Source organism: Macaca nemestrina, chromosome 7, assembly GCF_043159975.1.
Source record: "Macaca nemestrina isolate mMacNem1 chromosome 7, mMacNem.hap1, whole genome shotgun sequence".
Classification (NCBI taxonomy): domain Eukaryota; kingdom Metazoa; phylum Chordata; class Mammalia; order Primates; family Cercopithecidae; genus Macaca; species Macaca nemestrina.
The window spans coordinates 162095947-162118322 of NC_092131.1; the positions used below are offsets into that span (position 1 = coordinate 162095947).

Here is a 22376-nt window from a genome sequence, read left to right on the forward strand (position 1 = left end):
TAATGTGAATGATTGATTGGTATTTTGACATTTGGTATTTTGACATAAGGACATACAGCAAAGCAGTCATGGTTATTTTCTTTCATTTAAACATACTTCTTAGAAACTGAATTACCTGGGTGAACAAAACTGTAATTGGGACAGCTACTCCTAGGACCCCTGTGTTTTGTTATTGATGAGATCATGACTGTGATTCACAGTCCAAGCAAGATTTATTGGCTGTCAGCTGCAGTTCTAACAACAGCTTACCAGGCGCCAAACCTCAGCAAGACAACGAAATAATGTCACTCTGAAACCCCTCCCTGAATTGTAACCATGTGAAACCTGCTATGCCCACCCAAGTGATAACTTACTTTTTTTCTACTTTGATGTTATAAATTTCATCACAGACTAATTTGAGGTATCTTTGCTTTGGCAGGCGTGACAGCAGCTGCTTCACAGTTGTGTTAAATGCCTGTTCATCAGCATCCCACTAGGAAAAAAATAGATAAGACTTAACAGCAGGGCACTAGGGTTTACTAGCTGGCTTTTTCTGGGTCACTAATGAAATTCCAGTGTCATTCCCCTCTTTATACCAGGGGAATCAGTAATAGGGAGATAGCAGAACTGGTTAGGAGACTGCCGGGGTTCCTTTGAAGCACCAATTTTTCTTAAAACAAGACTCCCTAATTAGGGCCTGATTCATGATGCTGCAGCCCTAGTGTGCTGATGTGACTGTAGACCAGTTATTTCTGCCTACTGCTTTTTTTTTTTTTTTTTTTTTTGAGATGGAGTTTTGGTCTTGTTGCCCAGGCTGGAGTGCAGTGGCGCGATCTCGGCTCATCACAACCTCTGCCTCCTGGGTTCAAGTGATTCTCCTGCCTCAGCCTCCCAAGTAGCTGGGATTACAGGCACGTGCCATTACGCCCAGCTAATTTTTTGTATTTTTAGTAGAGACAGGGTTTCACCACGTTGACCAGGCTGGTCTCGAACTCCAGACGTCGGGTATCCACCCACCTCGGCCTCCCAAAGTGCTGGGATTATAGGCCCGAGCCACTGCACCTGGCCACCATTTACTTTTTGTACAATGGTGATAGCAGCTCTCAAGTATGTATATCCATTTGACTGGATCATAAATCAGTACACTGCCAGTATAGTAGCATATGCTTATTTGTAAGAACAACAAATGAAATACAAAATATTAGTTCTAGGGCCAAGTTCACTATTAATGTAGTTTAATCTGTGACTAAACACTCTGGATAGACAAAAAAGTATTCTTTGATATGACATGTTGCAAAAGTCACCTATAGCTATGACTATAGTTAAGTGTTCTTAATAGCAAAGATAACTATTCAAATTTTTAAAGTTCTTATTTAGGCTATTTGAAGATAAAGGGATGTACCTGTAAATATATATATATATATTTATAAAGGACCTAATTAATTTTTACAAAAGGATTTTTTTTTTGTATAGTACTCATCTGCAAATGAGCTTCTCTAGCTGGAATGGAGGTTTGTTTGAGAGACAGTATATAGTATAGTGGTTAAGAACACAGATTCTGCTAGTGTGCTTAGGTTCGAATCCTGGTTCTACTACTTACTAGCTGGGTGACCGTGGGTAAGATATTTAAGCTCTCTACTTCCATACTCTTAAAGTGGGGATAATAACATTATCTACATTTTGGGGTGGTTATGATTAAATGAGTTACTACTTGTAAAATGCTTACAACAAGGCCTGCCAGACCCTGACACGTAGTAAAAGCAGTGTGTGTGTGTGTGTGTGTGTGTGTGTGTGTGTGTGTGTGTGTGTGTGTTTAAATAAAATAAGTATCTCTGAAAAAATAAAAAGTCACTAGAAAAGTATAAGTTCATCAACATAGGATTTAGGAATGTATGTGTCACATAAAAGGAAAAATGTTACTAAATTCCTGGGACTGCCAGAAAAATACTATCACGAATGAATGCCATCTTCAGTATTCTTTTGGCAAACTAACAGCAAAGATTTGGGATCTTAAAGGCCACAGTGCAGAAGAGTTCGTATTGCTTACCTCTAATGATAAAAACTGTAATATTGTTTCTTTGGGTAGATCCACCTGTGAATACACAGAAATGTACATCATCTCTCAGGGAACTCTCAGCAGCACAATACTGCCTTGTGACCATAGTGTCACGTGGGATGCAGCAGTATGAATAGGGTTTGCAGAGTCTGAGATGCTATTGTGCTATAAAAGGGCTTAATGAACTGTGCAGTGATAAGATCTTAGCACTGGAGAATTAATAAGCAGTGGCAACTGTACTCCCTTTCCTTCTATACCACATCCAAAAGGTTTGACACTGCTACATGTATTCGGTGTAAGCTTAGTAAGGCAAAGGCCTGAAATATGTAGGAAAATGATTTTTGTTTTCATTTTCCTTCCTCTATCTTTCAGAGGAACAAAGAGGAGAAACAACCTTAAATTCTCCCCCTAGTTCTTAATAGTTTTAAATTGCATGTAGTTCACATCAGTGACAATAAGGCCTGCACCCAAATTCTGCTGACAGCAGAAAAGCTCTGAACCCTGAGGCAACTACTTTGACAGTATGGATGGAAAGAAGCCACCTTCAAAATATGAAAGAAAGCCACTTACAGCCAGAATTTCAATTTCACTGCTTTTCTGATGTAAGTTGGCAAGGGAGGTCTGAAGTCGAGTTTGTACCTAATAATAAGAAAATGGAATTCAGAACATGTTAAACCAAGCCATCTTTCTTGCCATCTTATTTCCTATCCCAGGACACAATCACAGGGTAACACACCAAAGCCTAGAAAGGATTCCAAATGGTGTCTAAAAGGTTTGCCCTTGGCTGGGTGTGGTGGCTAATGCCAGTAATCCCAGCACTTTGGGAGGCCAAGGCTGGGGGATCACCTGAGGTCAGGAGTTGGAGACCAGCCTGGCCAACTTGGCGAAACCCTGTCTCTACTGCAAATACAAAAATTAGCTGGGCATGGTGGCGGGCGCTTATAATATACTAGCTACTCGGGAGGCTGAGGCAGGAGAATCATTTGAACATGGGAGGCAAAGGTTGTGGTGAGCTGATACTGCGCTACTGCACTCCGGCCTGAGTGACAGAGCGAGACTGTCTCAAAAAAAGATTTGCTCTTAATCCATTCAGAAAGGGGTGTCTAGCAATATGATCTCAGAGGAAATGAGGTTTTTATGACTTATCTTGACCATCTGTTTAATAATCCTTGTCAATTATCTCTTCATAATTTTGAAATGATGCCTTGTAAAGGCTCAGTGCAGTGAAACAGTGCACACAGAGAGATGATAGTATGAAGCTAAACTGGGAAAAAGGGAGAGGTGGCAGCAATGAGGACATGGCATGAGAACTGAAACTTGGTAGGTGATGAAGGCTGTAGGAAGATGGGAAAAATAGGTTTCCACCCAAATCCTGAGAAACAGCTAGAAGAGCTTACAAAAATAAAGTACCTGATCTTTGTATTTCAGTCTGATTACATTTCTAAAATTGACTGCGCTTTTAACACTCACTCTTTCACATATGTCCACAGCATACTCTAACATTCTTATTCTATACATTTAACTCAGAGTTCTACTATAGTTATTTTATTTTATTTTGAGACAAAGCCTAGCCCTGTTGCCCAGGCTGAAGTGTAGTGGCGTGATCTCGGCTCACTGCAATCTCTGCTTCCCCAGTTCAAGCGATTCTCCTGCCTTAGCCTCCTGAGTGGCTGGGATTACAGGCATTTGCCACCACGCTCGGCTAAGTTTTGTATTTTTAGTAGAGAGGGTTTCACCATGTTGGCCAGGCTGGTCTCGAACTCCTGACCTCAAGTGATCTGCCCTCCTCAGCCTCCCAAAGTGCTGGGATTACAGGCATAAGCCACCGCACTTGGCCTATGTTTATTTTCTTTTATTATTCTCTACATAATACATATGCTTCTAAGTTATAAACTCTTTTGAGGACTGGGGCCATGTTAATGTCTTCTACATTTTACACAGCTTTTAGCACACCATTAGGCATATAGCAAATGCCGAAACCATGTATGGAATGAGAAACCTGCCTTAAGTCTTGTCATCGGCCTCTTCTACTTTGCTGTTTAGAGCACAAACAAACCTCAATTACCTTTAGGGCCAGATTAGATAGTTTTCGTTTAGGTGCAATAACTCTGACAACAGCTGCTTCAAGGTGCCCACAGGGCACAATGGCCCCTCTCTGGAGGACAGATGGGAATTCTGGAGCCAGAGAGATGCTTTGTATTGATAATGCTTTCAGAAGCCACCCAGTTAGGGAAGTTGGAAAAAAAAAAATTTTTTTTTTGGAAAAAATATTTCCAAGAAATTCCATGTTTCTTATTTTCCTTTCCTGTTATTGTTTTTCTCTTCTGTAACTCACTTTAGAAAGCCAAAGACACCCTGACCCAGTGTACCTGAGTTTCATACCGCCTCCTAGTGCTGGCTGACAGCTTCTCTGGGGCTAGCACACTCACGATGGGAACCACTGTTGCTCCATGGATTTCAAACAAACCTGAGACAGAGAGTTTCAGAATTTACGGCCTTATCTGGTCCCACTTTCTACAACATACTACAGAGAGATGGCAGAGTTTATTAGTAGACATCCTGTGGTGATTCTAAGGGCTAGATCATGGCTGGGCTGTGTTTTCCATCCCTGCAACCATCTGCACCGGATAGGTGAGGCGCCCAGAACCCCAACACCCAGCAGTTTTGATGCATCTCTCCTCAGGCAGGGATTGAGGGGTGGTGGGAGGGACAGGGAGGCAACATGAGTCATCAAAACCTCAGGGGCCTAAGAAAATCAAGCTGAATATCGCCAAATCCTAATACTTCTTTAAATTCCTGCAAGAATTGGAAATCTGATGGCAACACAAAGTTAGTGCTAACAGAAATGAATGGGAAAGACTCAATTCTGTTAAAAGCCAAATATGTCTTCTCATGGCCTTAACTGGAACCCTTCTTTTTCAGTAAGGTTGCTAGAGGTGATGAAAGTAAAGGCATAACTATCACCACTGTGCCCTCTTGGCTTTCATGAAAACAAAATGTGTATAGTGTCTTTCTTCAAGGGATTTCAAAATACTTCCTTCAATCCTCTGTATGAGGAAAATCTCCAGGAAAATTATCCACATTTCACTTGTACAATAAATTGAGTAAAAGGAAGATTAAATCACTTGTAAAAATAAGAGTAGAAGAGTCGGCTAAATTCCAGTTGTTTTATCATTTTCTAGGATGTGGATTTCAAAGCATAGGGATGAATCCCACGTGGTACAATTTATTGTGTATATGTTATTTTAAAAATAGATTTCCAATGTCACAAGCAGTTAGCCACAGTAATAAGTGCTTAGAGCAAACATATAAGCATCATTATGTTCAGATTATAATTAGTAATTATACCTGAAGCATTAGAAAATGACCCCTTCAGATTTTGCACTGCAAGATTATCGGAAGCTTCTCTAAAAACAAGCAAACGAAAACAATTAAAGAACAGTCAATAAGGCACAAGCAACACATAACTTACAGTGAACTACATGTATAGTGAGTCACTTTTCCATTAAATGTAAAAACATCTTCTTCTTGGTTATTAATGGGTGGAAACACAAAAACAAAAAATTTGCATTTAGTTATGCTTTGGTCAAGAGCAAGTAAAAAATTATAAAGGATGTCTTTAAGTTAACAAATGCCTAAAGAAAACATTCTGATTTATTCAGCTGGGCTTGAAATCTTGGATCCACACAAGAAGCTGATTTCAATGAAATATAATGGCTGTTCTTTCCGCCCCCCTCATAATACAAGGAAACACGAGCAACAGCAGCTCCACCTTCATTATGGCAGCAGCCTTGGCAACCACCCACAGGAGAACATTTGGCAAATAAGGGTATTCTTTAAAAAGCTGTGAATGGATGTTCTTTCAAATGCTGTGAATTAATTTATAGCCTTTGAGAGAGACAACAGCACTCTATCTTGGGAAAGCAGGGAAATAATCATTTGCATGGAGGAAAAACTCTGAACCTTTCCCTGCTAAAACTAAATCCCATGTAGCCTTTTAAATGTCCCAGTAATGTTCCCCCATACTCACTACTTGGCTATTTCTTGGTTTCTCTTCTAAACCTCTGTCTTTGATTTAGATCTATAATTCCAATACTGGTGATTTCAAGAACATTATGTTCCCTCAGAAACACCTAATGGTGAATTTATTAAGGCTAGGTGCAAATAAGAAGGGGTGGGGGCATGAGAAGAACAGAGCAAGGTTTGTTTTCTATAAGCCAGGATTTCTTAATCTTGGTACTACTGAAATTTTAGGCCAGAAAATTCTTTGTTGGGGGGTATTAGTCCTGTATCCTTTAGGATGTTTTCACAGTATCCCTGGCCTTTCCTAGATAACAGTAGAACTCCCCAGTTATGACAACCAAAAATGTCTCCATATATTGCCAGATGTCCCCTGGGAAGCAAAATCATTGTTGGTTGAGAATCACTGATATAAGCCAAAAAAATTACAGTGTTGTATTTTCTGATAATGAGCATATATATAAGAATTGCTTTAGGCGGGAGAATTGCTTGAGCCCAGGAGTTGGAGACCAGCCTGGGCAACATAGGGAGATCCTGTCTCTACAAATAATTTTAAAAAATTAGCTGGGCAAGGTGGCACATGACTATGGTCCCAGCTACTCAGGAGGCCAAGAAGGGAGGATCACCTGAGCCTGGGAGGTTGAGGCTATAGTGAGTCATGTTCACACCACTGCACTTCAGCCTGGGCAAGAGTGAGACTCTGTCTCAAAAAAAAAAAAAAAAAAAAAAGAAAAAAGAAAAAAGAAAAAAGAAAAAAAAGAGTTGCAAAATATAGAAAGCTTAACAAAGTAATTTCATATCTCTTGTGACCCCACTAACCAAAACTACAGTTAAAAATTTGGTACATTCTTCTAGACTTTTTTTTATGTACAGGTTGTATATTTTGTTTAAAACAAAATGGCATTATATTATACATCCTATTTTTGGACATCCTTCCATGTCAATGAACTCAGCTTTGGTAGAATCATCATAAAGACTGCACAATATTTCACCAAATTATCATAATTCAAACAATCTTCTACCAATGAATATTTTGAAATTATGTTCTCCAAGTGTGGTCTAGAAACTCTTGAAGGTCCCTCATATCCTTTCAAGGGGTCTTGCAAGGTCAAAACTATTTTCATAATAATCCTAAAATATTAATTGCCTTTTCACTCTCATCCTCTCACAAATGTGCAATGGAGTTTTCCAGACACTATATGATTTGTGGTATCACAACAGATTGAATACATAAACAGATATGAGAATTGTTTTTTCTACTAAAGCGTTAAAATAGATAACAAAAATGTAAAACAGTGCACTAAAAAGATTTGCAAATATTTTAAACAATGCCATTTTCCTTACTAAATTAATTTTGTTTTGGAAAACACAGTTGTTTTTCAATAGAAATAGGTTAGCATGTAATGGGGTTATTGTTACTTTTAAATGAATAAATAGTTTTTAAATGTTTATGTTTTAATATTTATAGATATAACTCACATAAACAAAAGTTCTTGGGGATCCTCAAATAATTTTTAAGGGTGTAAAGGGGTTCTAAGACCAAAAAGTTGGAGAACTGCTGTTATAAATGAGCCTTGATAGACATCTTTAAAATAATTTTTACTATAAATTCCTGAAAGTGGAATTGCTGGGTCGATTTTTAAAAAATGTTTAGTTTTAAGGCTTTTAATTTACTTTGCCAAATTCCTACCCAGATGGTTGATACTCCCATCATGAGGAAGTGAGATCTTTTCCCAGAACATTACACCTTTCAAAGTACATGGACAAAATATTATTGAAATTCACTGATAAGCAGACTGAATAAGATAATGACAGATAGATTTTGGCTCCTGAGGCTTTTCAAAATGATAAAATATTCTTAGAAATGTTATGAAGAACAAATGTTGAATGTAAGCTATGATTAGTCTTATCATACAATAAGATGGTCATACAATTAAACTGCTATTGAGTTATTAAGAAACAACAGAATGGTTCATTAAAAGTAATCCTGACCTATCTTTGTTTCTCAAAAGGATCAGATTGATTTCTTTCTTTTTGTTTTTTTGAGACAGGGTCTTTCTCTGTCACCCAGGCTGGAGTGCAGTGGTATGAACATGGCTCACTGCAGCCTTGACCTCCTGGGCTCAAGCAATCCTCCCACCTATCTCCTGAGTAGCTGGGACTATAGGCATGCACCACCACGCCCAGCTAAGCAAAAAATAATTTTTTTTTTAGAAACGGGGTCCTGGTATGTTGCTCAGGCTGGTCTTGCATGTGATTCCCCAAACTTGGCCTCCCAAAGTGCTGGGATTACAGATAGGAGCCACAGCACCTGGCTCAAATTGACTTTTAAAATAAATTTATGTAGTTTCCATATAGGTAACTGAAGTCAGTTTTCTTGGCTGTTGTTTCCTAAGTTACCTGCCATTCCTTTCATCACTGACTTTAGTCCTCAGTTTCTGCAGTACATGGTCCACAAGTTCAGTCTCCAGCACACGCTTCTCTGTCTGCCTTTCCTTCTCGAAAGACTTAACCTTCAAAAGAATGAAACAGATCTATCATTTGGAGGTTTCTGAACCTAGAAGAGTAGCTCAGAGCACCACAGTAAGACTACTAAATCAACAGTTTGGGTCAGTGGTTCTTAACCAGGGTCAATTTTGCTCCCCAGGGGACATTTAGCAATGTCTGGTGACATTTTTGGACAGTGCAACTGGCATGTAGTGGGTAGCGGTCAGGGATGCTGCTAACGCACAGGACAGCCCCCTAAAACAGAGAATTATTTGGCCCAAAATGTGAACAGCGCTGCTGTTGAGAAACCCTGGTCTGGACTAGTTTATCATAGACGATAGAATTTTTTTTTCTTAAGGCCAAGATGAATGGGCTCTCATTTCATGTGATTCATTAACATCTTCCCCTTTAAATCTGGTCAGCCACCAAGGTTTCTGAGATCTCAGCTTTATCTACCATTCCTCCCTCTCCTTTCTAAACCCAAGTCCTGTCATCCCACTTTTATGCATCTATCCCTTCATCTTCACTCCCCTGGCCAGCATCCAACCTTGGCCTAGGCTAGTATTCTTTATACTCCTTCCACTGTCTTCAGTCTCTCCCTCACTCTATTCCATGCTACGCATCCCTGCAGATTAATTTTTCTCAAACACAGCTTGGATGTCTCCTGTTCAAAACATTCGGGGCCTCCCCAATAACTGCTAAATATAAAAAACCAGATTTTTTGGTTGGTATTTGGGCTCTCCATGATGTAGCTATAACCATTTTCTGCTTCTGATCCATCTGTCTCACCAAAAATAGACTATTCAGGGTTGTACCAGAATGGTTCTCTGCCGGCCTGCCTCTATCTTTGGGACAACTACTGAAAGAACTACCATCTCCTTTGCAGTTCCCTCTTCTTAAAAGGCCCTTCCGGGACCTATCTATATCCTATGAATTCTTGAGGGTAGGATAAATCCCAGCACCCCCCCTACAGACTTCACTGCTTCCTCTTATGTAGTCTCCTAGCCTGAGGGACCTTCGGAGAAATTTATCTGTAGGACTCTCATGGCATTTAGTATTTTTGAGCTCATAATCACGCACAAATGTCTCAAGTTCCTTACCAGATTACAGAATCCTTGACAGCAGGAGCTATGGCTTAAATGTTTCTATATCTTCAATGGCCCCAAGTTCAATCCCTTCTACATTGTGAATGCTTAAAATGTGTTGGCTGAATGGATAAATGAAGTGATGTCTTGCTTTTGAAATATGAAAATGTTGCTACTGGCTGGGCGCAGTGGCTCACACCTGTAATCCCAGCACTTTGGGAGGCCAAGGTGGGCGGGTCCCTTGAGGCCGGGAATTCAAGACCAGCCTAGGCAACATGGGAAGACCTCGTCTCTACTAAAAATACAAAAATGAGCTAGTCATGGTGGCACGTGCCTGTAGTCCCAGCTACTCAGGAGGCTGAGGTGGGAGGATCACTTGGTCCTGGGAGACAGGTTGCAGTGAGCCGAGATCATGCCACTGCACTACAACATGGGTGACAGAGTGAGACCCTGTCTCAAAAAAAAAAAAAAAAAAAAAAAAAAAAAGAAGCCAGGATTCTCAGAGTTAGAAAAAACAAAAAAACAAAAAAAAAGGAGGCCGGGCACGGTGGCTCACGCCTGTAATCCCAACACTTTGGGAGGCCGAGGTGGGTGGATCATGAGGTCAGGAGTTTGAGACCAGTTTGACCAACATGGTGAAACCCTGTTTCTACTAAAAATACAAAAATTAGCCGGGTGTGGTGGTGTGTGCCTATAAACCCAGCTACTCAGGAGGCTGAGGTAGGAGAATCGCTTGAACCCAGGAGGTGGAGGTTGCAGTGAGCCGAGATTGCACCACTGCACTCCAGCCTGGGCAACACAGCGAGACTCCGTCTCAAAAAAAAAAAAAAAAAAAAAGAAAAGAAGAAAAGTCAACCTAGTGACTGTGTATAAGAAACTCACTTTAAATATAAAGATAGCTAAGTTAGCCCGGTGCAGTGGCACACACCTGTATCCCGGCTGGAGGCTGAGGTGAGAAGATCACTTGAACCCAGGAGTTCAAGGCCAGCCTGGGCAACACGATGAGACCCCATCTCTTTGAAAAAAAAGACAGGTTAAAAATAAAAGGATGGAGAAAGGTAGTGATATAAACACTAACCAAAAGATTTCAGAACAAGAAATATTAGCAGGGATAAGGAATATTTTATAATGATGAAGACAATTCATCAAGAAGATATAAAATCCTAAATATGTATAATAACAAAGCTTTGAATTTCTTTCTGTAAAGGACCAGATAGGAAATATTTTAAGCTTTGCAGGCCATACATAGTTTGAGTCACACACTCTCCTTTGTTTGTTGTTGCTTTTTAACAAAGAATGTAAAAACTTTGAGTTCACAGACATATAAAAGTAGGCTACAGGCTGAATTTGGTCCAAGTTGTAGTCTGTCAATTCCTCCTCTAAAGTTCTATCTGAAAAAACTAAAAAATGAATCAACTAAATCCAAAATGAGCAAAAGGAAGAAAATAGTAATGGGCAAGAGTGTTGATGAATAAAAGAGAAAACACACGAGCAAATAAAAACTCAGAAAAACCAATGACACCACAAGCTGGTTCTTGGAAAGACAAAATTGATCAATCTCTAGCCAGGCTGATTAGACAAAAAAGAGGGAAGACACAAATTACCCGTATCAGGTCTGAAGGAGAGAGCAACACTGCAGATCCTGGAGACAGTGAAACAATAACAGGGAAATATTTGAAAACTCAGATGAAATGGAAAAGTTCTGGGAAAGATATAAACTACCAAAGCTGCCTCTAGAAGAAAGAGGTGACCAGAATAGCTCTCTATGTAGAAATATTTGAGGTTGGACTTCTAATATCAATTGTATACAATATCTTACAGAAAACAGAAGAGGAGAGAACGCTCTCCATCTCATTTTATCAGGCCTGCATTACCCTGATATTAAAACCAAACAAAAACATTAGAAGAGAAAAATATTTTTAAGAAAGTTTTTTTTCCCTTTAAAAATAATTAGAAATAAATGTTAAGAGGTGGTATATTTAGGAACACTTTTAGTTGAGTACAAAAAAGTAAAACTGGTTACAAAGCAGTGAGAGGATATGCCTATCAGCAGAAATCAACTTTACTTATTCTTATTTTCTTAGATGGAAAAAGAGAACAAGAGAAGAAAAGTAGGAAAAAACCACAGCCAGTTTGTTTGTTTTGCTTTTTAAAGCTTTAATGAAGGTGGACTCTCTTTCTTATTTTATACACATTTTCCTCAGTAAGAAACCCAACAATGGAAAGGGAGAGCAGAGGGAATGGATTTCCAGCCACCTACACGGCCCGGGGCCTCAGTGTGAAGGCAAGTGTTCCACAGGTAACACCTGACTACTGAATTGTAAAAAATCTCTGGCGTCTGTTGGCTGCATAAATGTCTTCTTTTGAGAAGTGTCTGTTCATATCCTTTGCCCACTTTTTGATGGGGTTGTTTGTTTTTTCCTTGTAAATTTGTTTGAGTTCTTTGTAGGTTCTGGATAGAACCTACCCTTTGTTAGATTCTACCCTTTGTTAGGTTTTTGTTAGGTTTGTTAGAACCTACCCTTTGTTAGGTTCTGGATAGAACCTACCCTTTGTTAGATTAGTAGATTGCAAAAATTTTCTCCCATTCTGTAGGTTGCCTGCTCACTCTGATGGTAGTTTCTTTTGCTGTGCAGAAGCTCTTTAGTTTAATTAGACCCCATTTGTCAATTTTGGCTTTTGTTGCCATTGCTTTTGGTGTTTTAGACATGAAGTCCTTGCCCATGGCTATGTCCTGAATGGTATTGCCTAGGTTTTCTTCTAGGGTTTTTATGGTTTTAGGTCTAACATTTAAGTCTCTAATCCATCTTGAATTAATTTTTGTATAAGGAGTAAGGAAGGGATCACACATGAAAAAATGCTCATCATCACTCACCATCAGAGAAATGCAAATCAAAACCACGAGATACCATCTCACACCAGTTAGAATGGCAATCATTAAAAAGTCAGGAAACAAAAGGTGCTGGAGAGGATGTGGAGAAATAGGAACGCTTTTACACTGTTGGTGGGACTGTAAACTAGTTCAACCATTGTGGAAGACAGTGTGGCGATTCCTCAAGGATCTAGAACTAGAAATACCATTTGACCCAGCCATCCCATTACTGGGGATATACCCAAAGGATTCAAAATCATGCTGCTATAAAGACACATGCACATGTATGTTTATTGTGGCACTATTCACAATAGCAAAGACTTGGAATCAACCCAAATGTCCATCAATGACAGACTGGATTAAGAAAATGTGGCACATATACACCATGGAATACTATGCAGCCATAAAAAAGGATGAGTTCATGTCCTTTGCAGGGACATGGATGCAGCTGGAAACCATCATTCTCAGCAAACTATCACAAGGACAGAAAACCAAACACCACATGTTCTCACTCATAGGTGGGAAATGAACAACAAGATCACTTGGATACAGGAAGGGGAACATCACACACCGGGGTCTATTGTGGGGTGGGGGGAGCAGGGAGGGATAGCATTAGGAGATACACCTAATGCAAATGACGAGTTAATGGGTGCAGCACACCAACATGGCACATGTATACATATGTAACAAACCTGCACATTGTGCACATGCACCCTAGAACTTAAAGTATTAAAAAAAAAAAAATCTCTGGCGTCTTTACCTTGACATGGCTTCCTTCTTTATCCGAGACAAGGGCCACATAGGTGATTTCATGATGTCTGCAGTACTCTTGTAATTCCTCTTGGGACTGAAACAAACAAACATAGTGTAGAAAATAAACACAGAGCACCTGGAACAGCTTTAAGTAATTAAGGAGAATGAAAATACTGTTTCCAATTATATTCTCAATGTGAATTACTAAATGTGCTGACTTCAGGGAGATAGAAATATTAAGGAAGAAGCATACAGAATTCAAGGGAGGAACAAGGCCTCTCTTGCCTTCCTTACCTTCATGATTGTTCTAAGGGGCCATGAATAATCAATCAATAGTAAGAGGTTTTCAAAAACTTCAAGACTTAATAAAAGATGCCCCAAATTATATAACACAACACAACACACACACACACACTGAAAAAGCCTCTGAGGAAAATGAAGGAAACGAAGGAAATAAGGGAAGGTGAAAAGCACAATTGAAGAAACAAACCAGGACAGGGCAGAGAAGCCTGCGGGATGCCACTGTACAGGACTGAGGTCACTGACCACTAGGCTTGGATTTTACTGCAGGACAGAACACTTCTCTAATGATTTATGAAACAAGTGAACAAGTAGAAGAGGACATTGTTCTGTCAAATGATTAAAAATTGTTGCTCAAGGCCGGGCGCGGTGGCTCAAGCCTGTAATCCCAGCACTTTGGGAGGCCAAGAACGGCGGATCTCGAGGTCAGGAGATCGAGACCATCCTGGCTAACACAGTGAAACCCCGTCTCTACTAAAAATACAAAAAACTAGCCGGGCGAGGTGGTGGGCGCCTGTAGTCCCAGCTACTCGGGAGGCTGAGGCAGGAGAATGGCGTAAACCCGGGAGGCGGAGCTTGCAGTGAGCTGAGATCCAGCCACCGCACTCCAGCCTGGGCGACAGAGCGAGACTTCGTCTCAAAAAAAAAAAAATTGTTGCTCAGTACACTTCTGATATGAATTTTGATACAAACCACACACACACACACACACACACACAAACACACGAGTAAACAGCAGCAGCTTCAGAAGCCTCCCGGCAGGTGATGTAAACAGAGCAGGTGGGAGGGTGGTGGGTCTGTGTCCCTGGTCATCGCCATGCTCTGGGGCACCTTTAGTGTGGGCGAATGTGGGTACAACCTGGATGATCTCCTGGAAGTGTACCCCTTCTATGATCTGCTTACACCCCCCATTCCAAAGGGCAGGCATGTGTCCTGGGTGCCACTTTCCACACCTCCACACCCATGGCAAGTGTCAGGCCTGCATGCTGTGGGAGGTCTCAGGATACAGAGCTCAAAACACACTAAGCACCGAGTGCCTTCACAAGTGTGGTAGGCTGGTGTACAGCCCTGCAAAGGTGTCCATATCCTCATTCCTAGAACCTGTGAGTGATCAACCAGGATTATCTGGGTGGGCTCAGTGTAATCACAGGGTGCATATATGAGAGAGCTGGACAGTAAGAACAGAAGCACAGGTCAACGAGAAAGGAGGTGCTTCATTGTTGAGTGTGATGATGGAGGAAGAAGCCATGAGCCAAGGAATGCAGGAGGCCTCTAGGAGCTGGAAAAGGCAAGGACACAGATTCTCCCCTAGAGCTTCCAGAGGAGCCAGCCCTGTTGAATTTAACCCAGTGAAAGTGCTTTTGGATTTCTGACTTCCAGAAATGTAAGATAAATAGGTGTTTAAGCCAGTAAGTTTGTGGTAATTGGTTACTGCAGCAATCAGAAACTAACACAGGAGGCGACTCGAATTACAGAGATAAACAGAGTCTGACAGTCTAAAGGTGCAGAGGATATATGCCATGAGAGCCATAGCTGTTCGCACTTCACTCACAGGTGCCTTTTGTCCCATTACCTGCGACCAGTCGTACATGATTTCTGCTGTGATGCCTGCTGTCCAGAGTTTCTGGGTTAGGTTGATGGCCCTGGACATGGACATCTGGCCAACACTTACAACCAGGAGGTCACAAGAGCCTATTGTAACCTGGATCAGAAACAGAACGGTTACAGATAGAGGAGCAAGACTGCAGGCATGGAAGTGAAACCAGCATCAGGAGAGGAGGCAGCATTCTTGGGAGGATGGGCATTCCTGAAATCCTGTATAGAAACGCAGCGTGCCGAAGGCCTGGCTTCAAAACAACATTGTAAAAAAAAAAAAAAAAAAAAAAGACACAGTCAAAAAACTTTTTCTTTTTTTTTCTGAGACAGAGTCTCGCTCTGTTGCCCAGGCTAGTATACAGTGGCACGATCTCAGCTCACTGTAACCTCTGCCTCCTGGGTTTAAGCAAGTCTCCTGCCTCAGCCTCCAGAGTGGCTGGGATTACAGGCGTGCACCACCATGCCTGGCTAAAATTTTTTTTTTTAAATATTTTTAGTAGGCATGATGTTCTGCCTTGTTGGCCAGGCTGGTCTCAAACTTCTGGCCTCAAGTGATCCACCTGCCTTGGCCTTATTGGGATACAACTGGGATTACAGGCATGAGCCACCATGCTCAGCCATAGTAAAAAAAAAATGTTATATTAGTCTTTCAAGACAGAAATTATTTCAACTACCTTGAGCCATTTAGGAAAATACTATTTTTCTCTGGGAAAACTAATCTTGCCTGAAATATAAGGGGGGAAAAAAGCTATTTCTAGCTTTGCAGACCACAGCAGGATTTTTTTTTTTTTTTGACAGGGTCTGGCTCTGTTGCCAAAGCTGGAGTGCAAGTGGCATGATTTCAGCTCACTACAACCTCCCCGTCCTGGGTTCAAGCGATTGTCCCATCTCAGCCTCCTGAGTAGCTGGAACTACAGGTGCATAGCTAATTAACCACGCCTGGCTAATTTTTGTATTTTTTGGTAGAGATGAGGTTTTGCTATGTTGCCCAGGCTAGTCTTGAACCCCAGGGCTCAAGCGATCTGCCTGCCTTGCCCTTCCAAAGTGCTGGGATTATAGGCATGAGCCACCATGCCTGGCCTGAATAAGAAATTTTGATAAGAGCCTGTCAATAACTATAACATCTCACTTTTATATGGTACATTACAGATAAGGAAAGTGAGGCTAGGGAAGGATGAATTAATTGTCTAAGGCAGAAGTCTTTAACCCTTTTGGCACCAGGGACTGGTTTCACGGAAGAAAATTTTTCCATGGATGGTGCGGGGGTGGGGAGGAGATGGTTTTGGAATGAAACTATTCCACCTCGGATCATCAGGCATTAGTTAGATTCTCATAAGGAGCGTCCAGCCTAGATCCCTCGCGTGCACAGTTCACAACAAGGTTCATGCTCCTGTAGACTCTAATGCCACCACTGATCTGACAGGAGGTGGAGCTCAGGTGGTAATGTTTACTAGCCCGCTGCTCACCTCCTGCTGTGCAGCCCAGTTCCTAACAGGTTCCTAACCCAGAGGGGTACTAGTCTGCCGCCCGGGAGTTGGGGACCCCTGGTCTAAGGTCACCCAGCTAGAGAACAGATGATAAGGACTGAAATGCAGGGATTGACATCAAGTCTTAGGCTTGTCTACCATATTAAAGGTAAGTTTCAAAACCCTGGGTCTATAGCTTTCACATCTGAAGCCCCATGTAAATGACTGCAAAAGGCAAATCGTACTTTTAGAAAAGAAAGACACCTCGAAGCATGCTGGGAAGCCAAGCCAGACTTACAGGTTCCTCCATGTTGAGGACAGCAGCAGATATCTTGTCTATAGCTATGCTGACCCCAATGGCAGTGGGAACTGGCCCCAGAGCTTGTGGCCCTCTAAACTGGGGAATCTGTGGAGAGACATAAACAGTTACGGTTATGAAATAGCAAAGAAAATGTGATTACGGGGAAAACAATGATTAAAGAGTGAGCACTCTGTCAGCAGCTCATCATCAAAGAGTTCAACAAAAAGAAATGTGTGTGTGTAGTAAAAGAGAGAAGCAAGCACACATGCAAATTTAGAAAAATATTAACAAATGTTACATCTAACTCTGAACTGTTCAATATGGCAGCCACTAGTCACAAGTGACCACTGAGCATTTGAAATACAGCTAATCCAAATTGACACATGGTGTACATGTAAAACACGTACTGGCTGCAAAGACTTTGAAACAAATGTAAAATCCTTGTTAATAATTTTTAGAAGTTTGAGTACATGTTGAAATAATATTTTGGATATACTAGGTTAAATAAAATATATTATAAAATTGATACCACTTGTCTCTTTTTGCTTAATGTTACTAAATAGTTAAAATTCCAGGTCAGGTGTGGTGGCTCACACCCATAATCCCAGTGCTTTGAAAGGCCAAGGCAGGAGGATTGCTTGCAGCCAGGAGTGTGAGATCATCCTGGACAAAAATGTCCCATAACCTCAAGGACATTCATGTCACTGGGGTCATAGAAGGAGAGAAAAAAGAGGGTGAGACTGAAAAAAAAATTCAAAGAAATAACGCCTGAAGAAATCCCCCAAATTCACGAAAGACATACACCTATAGATTTAAGAAGCTAAGCAAACCCTTAACAGGATAAATCCAAAGAAACTCATGCCAAGACACATCATAATTTAACTTGAAACTAAAGACAAAGAAAAGAATCTTTAAAGCATCAAGTCAGAAATACCTTCCCTATAGGGGAAAAGTAATTCAAATAACAGCAAATTTCTCATCACAAACCAGAAATTTGGGGTAAATACAACAGACTTTCTCCTCCCCTTGAGTTTTCTAATTATATTTAACAGTAAAGTAAAAAATTTAACACTGTTTGATGTGGATCTCAATGTATTAGAAGAAATATTTAAGACAATTATATTATAAATGGGGCATGAGGTAAAGAGACATACAGGGAGGTAAAGTGTCTACATTTCATTTGAATTGATAAGATGTTGATACCCATAAATCTTTGTGGTGATAGAATAGTTCTGTACCTTGATTATGGTGGTTGTTATGGGAATGTACACATGGTAAAATGGAAAAGAATGATGCACATACATTGTACAAATGTCAGTTTTCTGGTTTTGATATTTTACTATGCTTATGCAAGGGGCAGTGCGGTGGCTCACGCCTGTAATCCCAGCACTCTGAGAGGCTGAGGCAGGTGGATTGCTTGAGCTCAGGAGTTTGAGACCAGCCTGGGCAACACGACAAAACCCTGTCTGTACTGAAAATACAAAAAATTAGCTGGGTGTGGTGGTGCATGCCTGTAGTCTCAGCTACTTGGGAGGCTAAGGTGAGAGAATCGTTTGAGCCCAGGGAGGTTGAGGCTGCAGTGAGCCAAGATTATGCCACTGCACTCCAGCCAGGGTGACAGAGCAAGGCCCTGTCTCCAAAAAATAAATAAATAAAAATAAATAAATAAATATATACACACACACACACACACACACACACACACACACACACAGAGTAAATGGTACATGAGACCTCTCTATACTATCTTTGCAACTATCCTGCAAAATAATATAATTTTGTTTAAGTTTAAACAACTACAAATGTGGTTCACATTATATTTCTATTCCTAGATGAAAGATATATTAATAGAAGTATCCAATGATAATACTGGTTCAAATTTTTGGTGTTAGTTTGAAAATTTCAAAATAACAAGTTGAGAAGAAATAAAATTAAGTCAGAACAAATAAATAAAGGGCAAGCCCTCACCAGCAGGTCATATCTGCCTCCAGCTGCGAGGATTTCAGGTACAGCCCTTTGCCTTCGTTTGATGAATGCCACAAACTGGAAGATGATTCCATTGTGCTGTTGCACCTTGTAAACCAAGCCCAAATTAATCAAGACCTATAAAGAGAGATGCCATACAAATGTGTCAAGGGTCTGAAAGTTAGAATGTGGAATACAATGCTGAAAACGGTGTTTCCCATCAATAGCATCAGAACAATCTATTTAGCATAAACAAAATATTTAGTAAGATCTAGCACAAAGTCTGTTTAACAATAGCCTGACATGTAAAATAAATTCTCTTCTCTTTAAGAATAACCACCTCTCTGAGGCTAACACAGTAAGAACTGCTTCATGATAGGAACAGTGGCACTTGCAAAGAAATCCTGATGTAAGCCAAAATTATTACTAAATATCAAATGCTCCAAAACACAGAAAGCAGTTTTTCTGGAAAAATAAAACACTAACTAGCATTAGTGAAATGAAACACATTTCCTCCCTGTGCTATTAGTAATGCTACACATTTGTACTGCCAGTATCAAACTGTTGCCAAACCTGTAACTTGATGCCGAGTTTCTTCAACAGTCCAACAACCTCCTCTAGGTCTTTTAAGCCATACTTCACCAACTGCGCAATACCTGTTTTCTGTTTTATTAATGAATTGATTGTTGGCATTAGATCTTGCAAATCTCCCTTCTGTTCAATGAACTTGTAGAGTCGACACAGCTGGAAAGCAAAGGGGCACAGTTAGCTGCCCATCTATGGCAGGGGAAGATTCCCTTTGCACCGACTGTGTGCACCTGCAGGAGCGGGAGCACATGGGACCATACGATTATCTTTGTGGTCAAAGATTATTTTAGCCTTTGCTACAATCCTGACTAAGGATTATCCTCTTCCAACAACTCGAAAGCACCTTAGACACATACTAATGGTTCACTTTTATTCAGATACATTTACTCACACTTAATGCTGACTCAGCAAAGTAGACCCTGGCACTAGCAGAGCTTCCATTATCTATTTTCAGGCCAGTATTTTTCCTCTTTACCCTTCTCATTCTCATGAATTCCTGTTACCACAGGCATACACATGGGGGGACAAGGAGGCAGAGTCTGACTTGTTTTAATTCAGAATTAGCTAGAAATTCCCTTCCTTGGCTTGAATCCTTCCTATTTGCAACCTTGAGATGTCTTCTCCTGTGGGCAGCCTCCTGATCCTCCCCCCTTCCTTCTCCTCCCACCTGGATGCCAGATCCTGGCTCTCACCAGCTGTACTCATTGACTGCCCAAGAAGAGGGCAGTGCAGGAAACAACCATAGTCATGAAGCCAGAAAGAAAACTCACAGCAGCTAAAGTAGAAATTATTAAGAAACAAAATTATAGCCATTTTAAGACTGTAGGCAAGTAGAACCTAGTTCATCCATAAATTGGCACATGAAAACTAAGGGCTGAATGAAGGCTAAGCTTGACATAGCTTAATCTTAGAGTTAATCATAAATCACTTAAATTTTTAAAAAATCCAAAAAATGTTAAAGCCTCCTATAATCTTGATATGGTTTTGCTGTGTCCCTACCCAAATCTCATCTTGATTGTAGCTCCCACAATTCCCATGTGTCATGGGAGGGATCCAGTGGGAGGTAATTGAATCATGTGGGCGGGTCCCTCCCATGATAGTCTCATGATAGTGAATAAGTCTCACAAGAGCTGATGGCTTTATAAAGAGGAATTTCCCTGCACAAGTTCTCTCTCTTTGCCTGCTGCCAACCATGTAAGACATGACTTGTTCCTCCTTGCTCTCCACCATGATTGTGAGCCCTCCTAAGCCACATGGAACTGTGAGTCCATTAAACCTCTTTCCTTTATAAATTACCCAGTCTCGTGTATGTCTTTATTAGCAGCACAAGAGCAGACTAATACAGTAAATTGGTACTGGTAGAGTGGGGCACTGCTGTAAAGATACCCAAAAATATGGAAGTGACTTTGGAACTGGTTAACAGGCAGAGGTTGGAACAGTTTGGAGGGCTCAGAAGAAGACAGGAAAATGTGGGAAAGTTTGGAACTTCCTAGAGACTTGTTGAATGGCTTTGACCAAAATGCTGATAATGATATGGTCAATGAAATCCAGGCTGAGGTGGTCTCAGATGGAGACGAGGAACTTGTTGGGAACTGAAGTAAAGGTGATTCTTGCTATGTTTTAGCAAAGAGACTGGCAGCATTTTGCCTCTTCCCTAGAGATTTGTGGAACTTTAAACTTGAGGGAGATGATTTTGGGTATCTGGCAGAAGAAATTTCTAAGCAACAAAGCATCAAGAGGTGACTTGGGTGCTGTTAAGAGCATTCAATTTTAAAAGGAAAACAGACCATATAAGTTCAAAAAATTTGCAGCCTGACGATGAGATAGAAAAGAAAACCCCATTTTCTGAGGAGAAATTCAAGCCAGCTGCAGAAATTTGCATAAGTAACAAGGAGCCAAATGTTAATCACCAAAACAATGGGGAAAATGTCTTCAGGGCATGTCAGAGGTCTTCATGGCAGGCCCTCCCATCACAGGCCTGGAGGCCTAGGAGGAAAAAAAAATGGTTTCATGGGCTGGGCCCAGGGCCTCCCCGCCCCGCCCGCTCTCTGTAGCTTAGGGACTTGGTGCCCTGTGTCTAAGCTGCTCCACCCATGGCTAAAAGGGGCCAAGGTATAGCTCAGACTGCTGCTTCAGAGGGTGCAAGCCCCAAGCCTTGGCAGCTTCCATGTGGTGTTGAGCCTGCAGGTGCACAGAAAACAAGAATTGAGGTTTGGAACCTCTACCTAGATTTCAGAGGATGTATGGAAATGCTTGGATGCCCAGGCAGAAATTTGCTGCAGGGGTGGGGCCCTTATGGAGAACCTCTGCTAGGGCAGTGCAGAAGGGAAATGTGGGTTTGCAGCCCCCATACAGAGTCCCTACTAAATGCCAGCCCATGAAAGCATCCAGGAGGGAGGCTGTACCCTGCAAAGCCACAGAGGGGGAGCTGCCCAAAGCCATGGGAGCCTACCCCTGGCATCAGCGTCACCTGGATGTGACACATGGAGTCAAAGCAGACCATTTTGGAGCTCTAAGATTTGACTATCCCGCTGGATTCTGTACTTGCGTGGGGCCTTTAGCCCCTTTGTTCTGGCCAATTTCTCCCATTTGGAATGGGCGTATTTATCCAATGACTGTACCCTCATTGTATTCAGGAAGTAACTAACTTGTTTTTGAGTTTACAGGCTCGTAGGTGGAAGGTTCTTGCCTTGTCTCAGATAGGACTTTGGACTGTGAACTTTTGAGTTAATGCTGAAATGAGTTACGACTTTTGGGGACTGTCAGGAAGGCATGATTGGTTTTGAAATGTGAGGACATGAAATTTGGGAGGGCCCATGGGCGGAATGATATGGTTTGGCTGTGTCCCCACCCAAATTTCATCTTTAATTGTAGCTCCCACAATTCCCTTGTGTCACGGGAGGGACCC

The 22376-nt window shown here is 41.2% G+C and overlaps 1 protein-coding gene across 3 annotated transcripts in view; it reads right to left on the reverse strand.

Moving 5' to 3' along the window:
* LOC105492461 (eukaryotic translation initiation factor 2 alpha kinase 4) overlaps window positions 1–22376 on the reverse strand; it is a 108552-nt gene that overhangs the window by 3562 nt on the left and 82614 nt on the right. For 2 of the 3 annotated variants that reach the window (XM_011759585.3, XM_071067112.1), the window contains exons 28-38: window positions 19454–19624; window positions 18884–19018; window positions 16913–17020; window positions 15126–15254; window positions 13260–13346; window positions 8456–8568; window positions 5384–5442; window positions 4405–4502; window positions 2606–2674; window positions 2027–2071; window positions 354–472 (exon numbers count right to left, since the gene is read on the reverse strand). In XM_011759585.3, the coding sequence (XP_011757887.2) occupies window positions 354–472; window positions 2027–2071; window positions 2606–2674; window positions 4405–4502; window positions 5384–5442; window positions 8456–8568; window positions 13260–13346; window positions 15126–15254; window positions 16913–17020; window positions 18884–19018; window positions 19454–19624 (1133 nt within the window). The remainder of the gene's footprint in view (window positions 1–353; window positions 473–2026; window positions 2072–2605; window positions 2675–4404; window positions 4503–5383; window positions 5443–8455; window positions 8569–13259; window positions 13347–15125; window positions 15255–16912; window positions 17021–18883; window positions 19019–19453; window positions 19625–22376) is intronic. The other variant, XM_011759596.2, reaches the window with a different exon arrangement.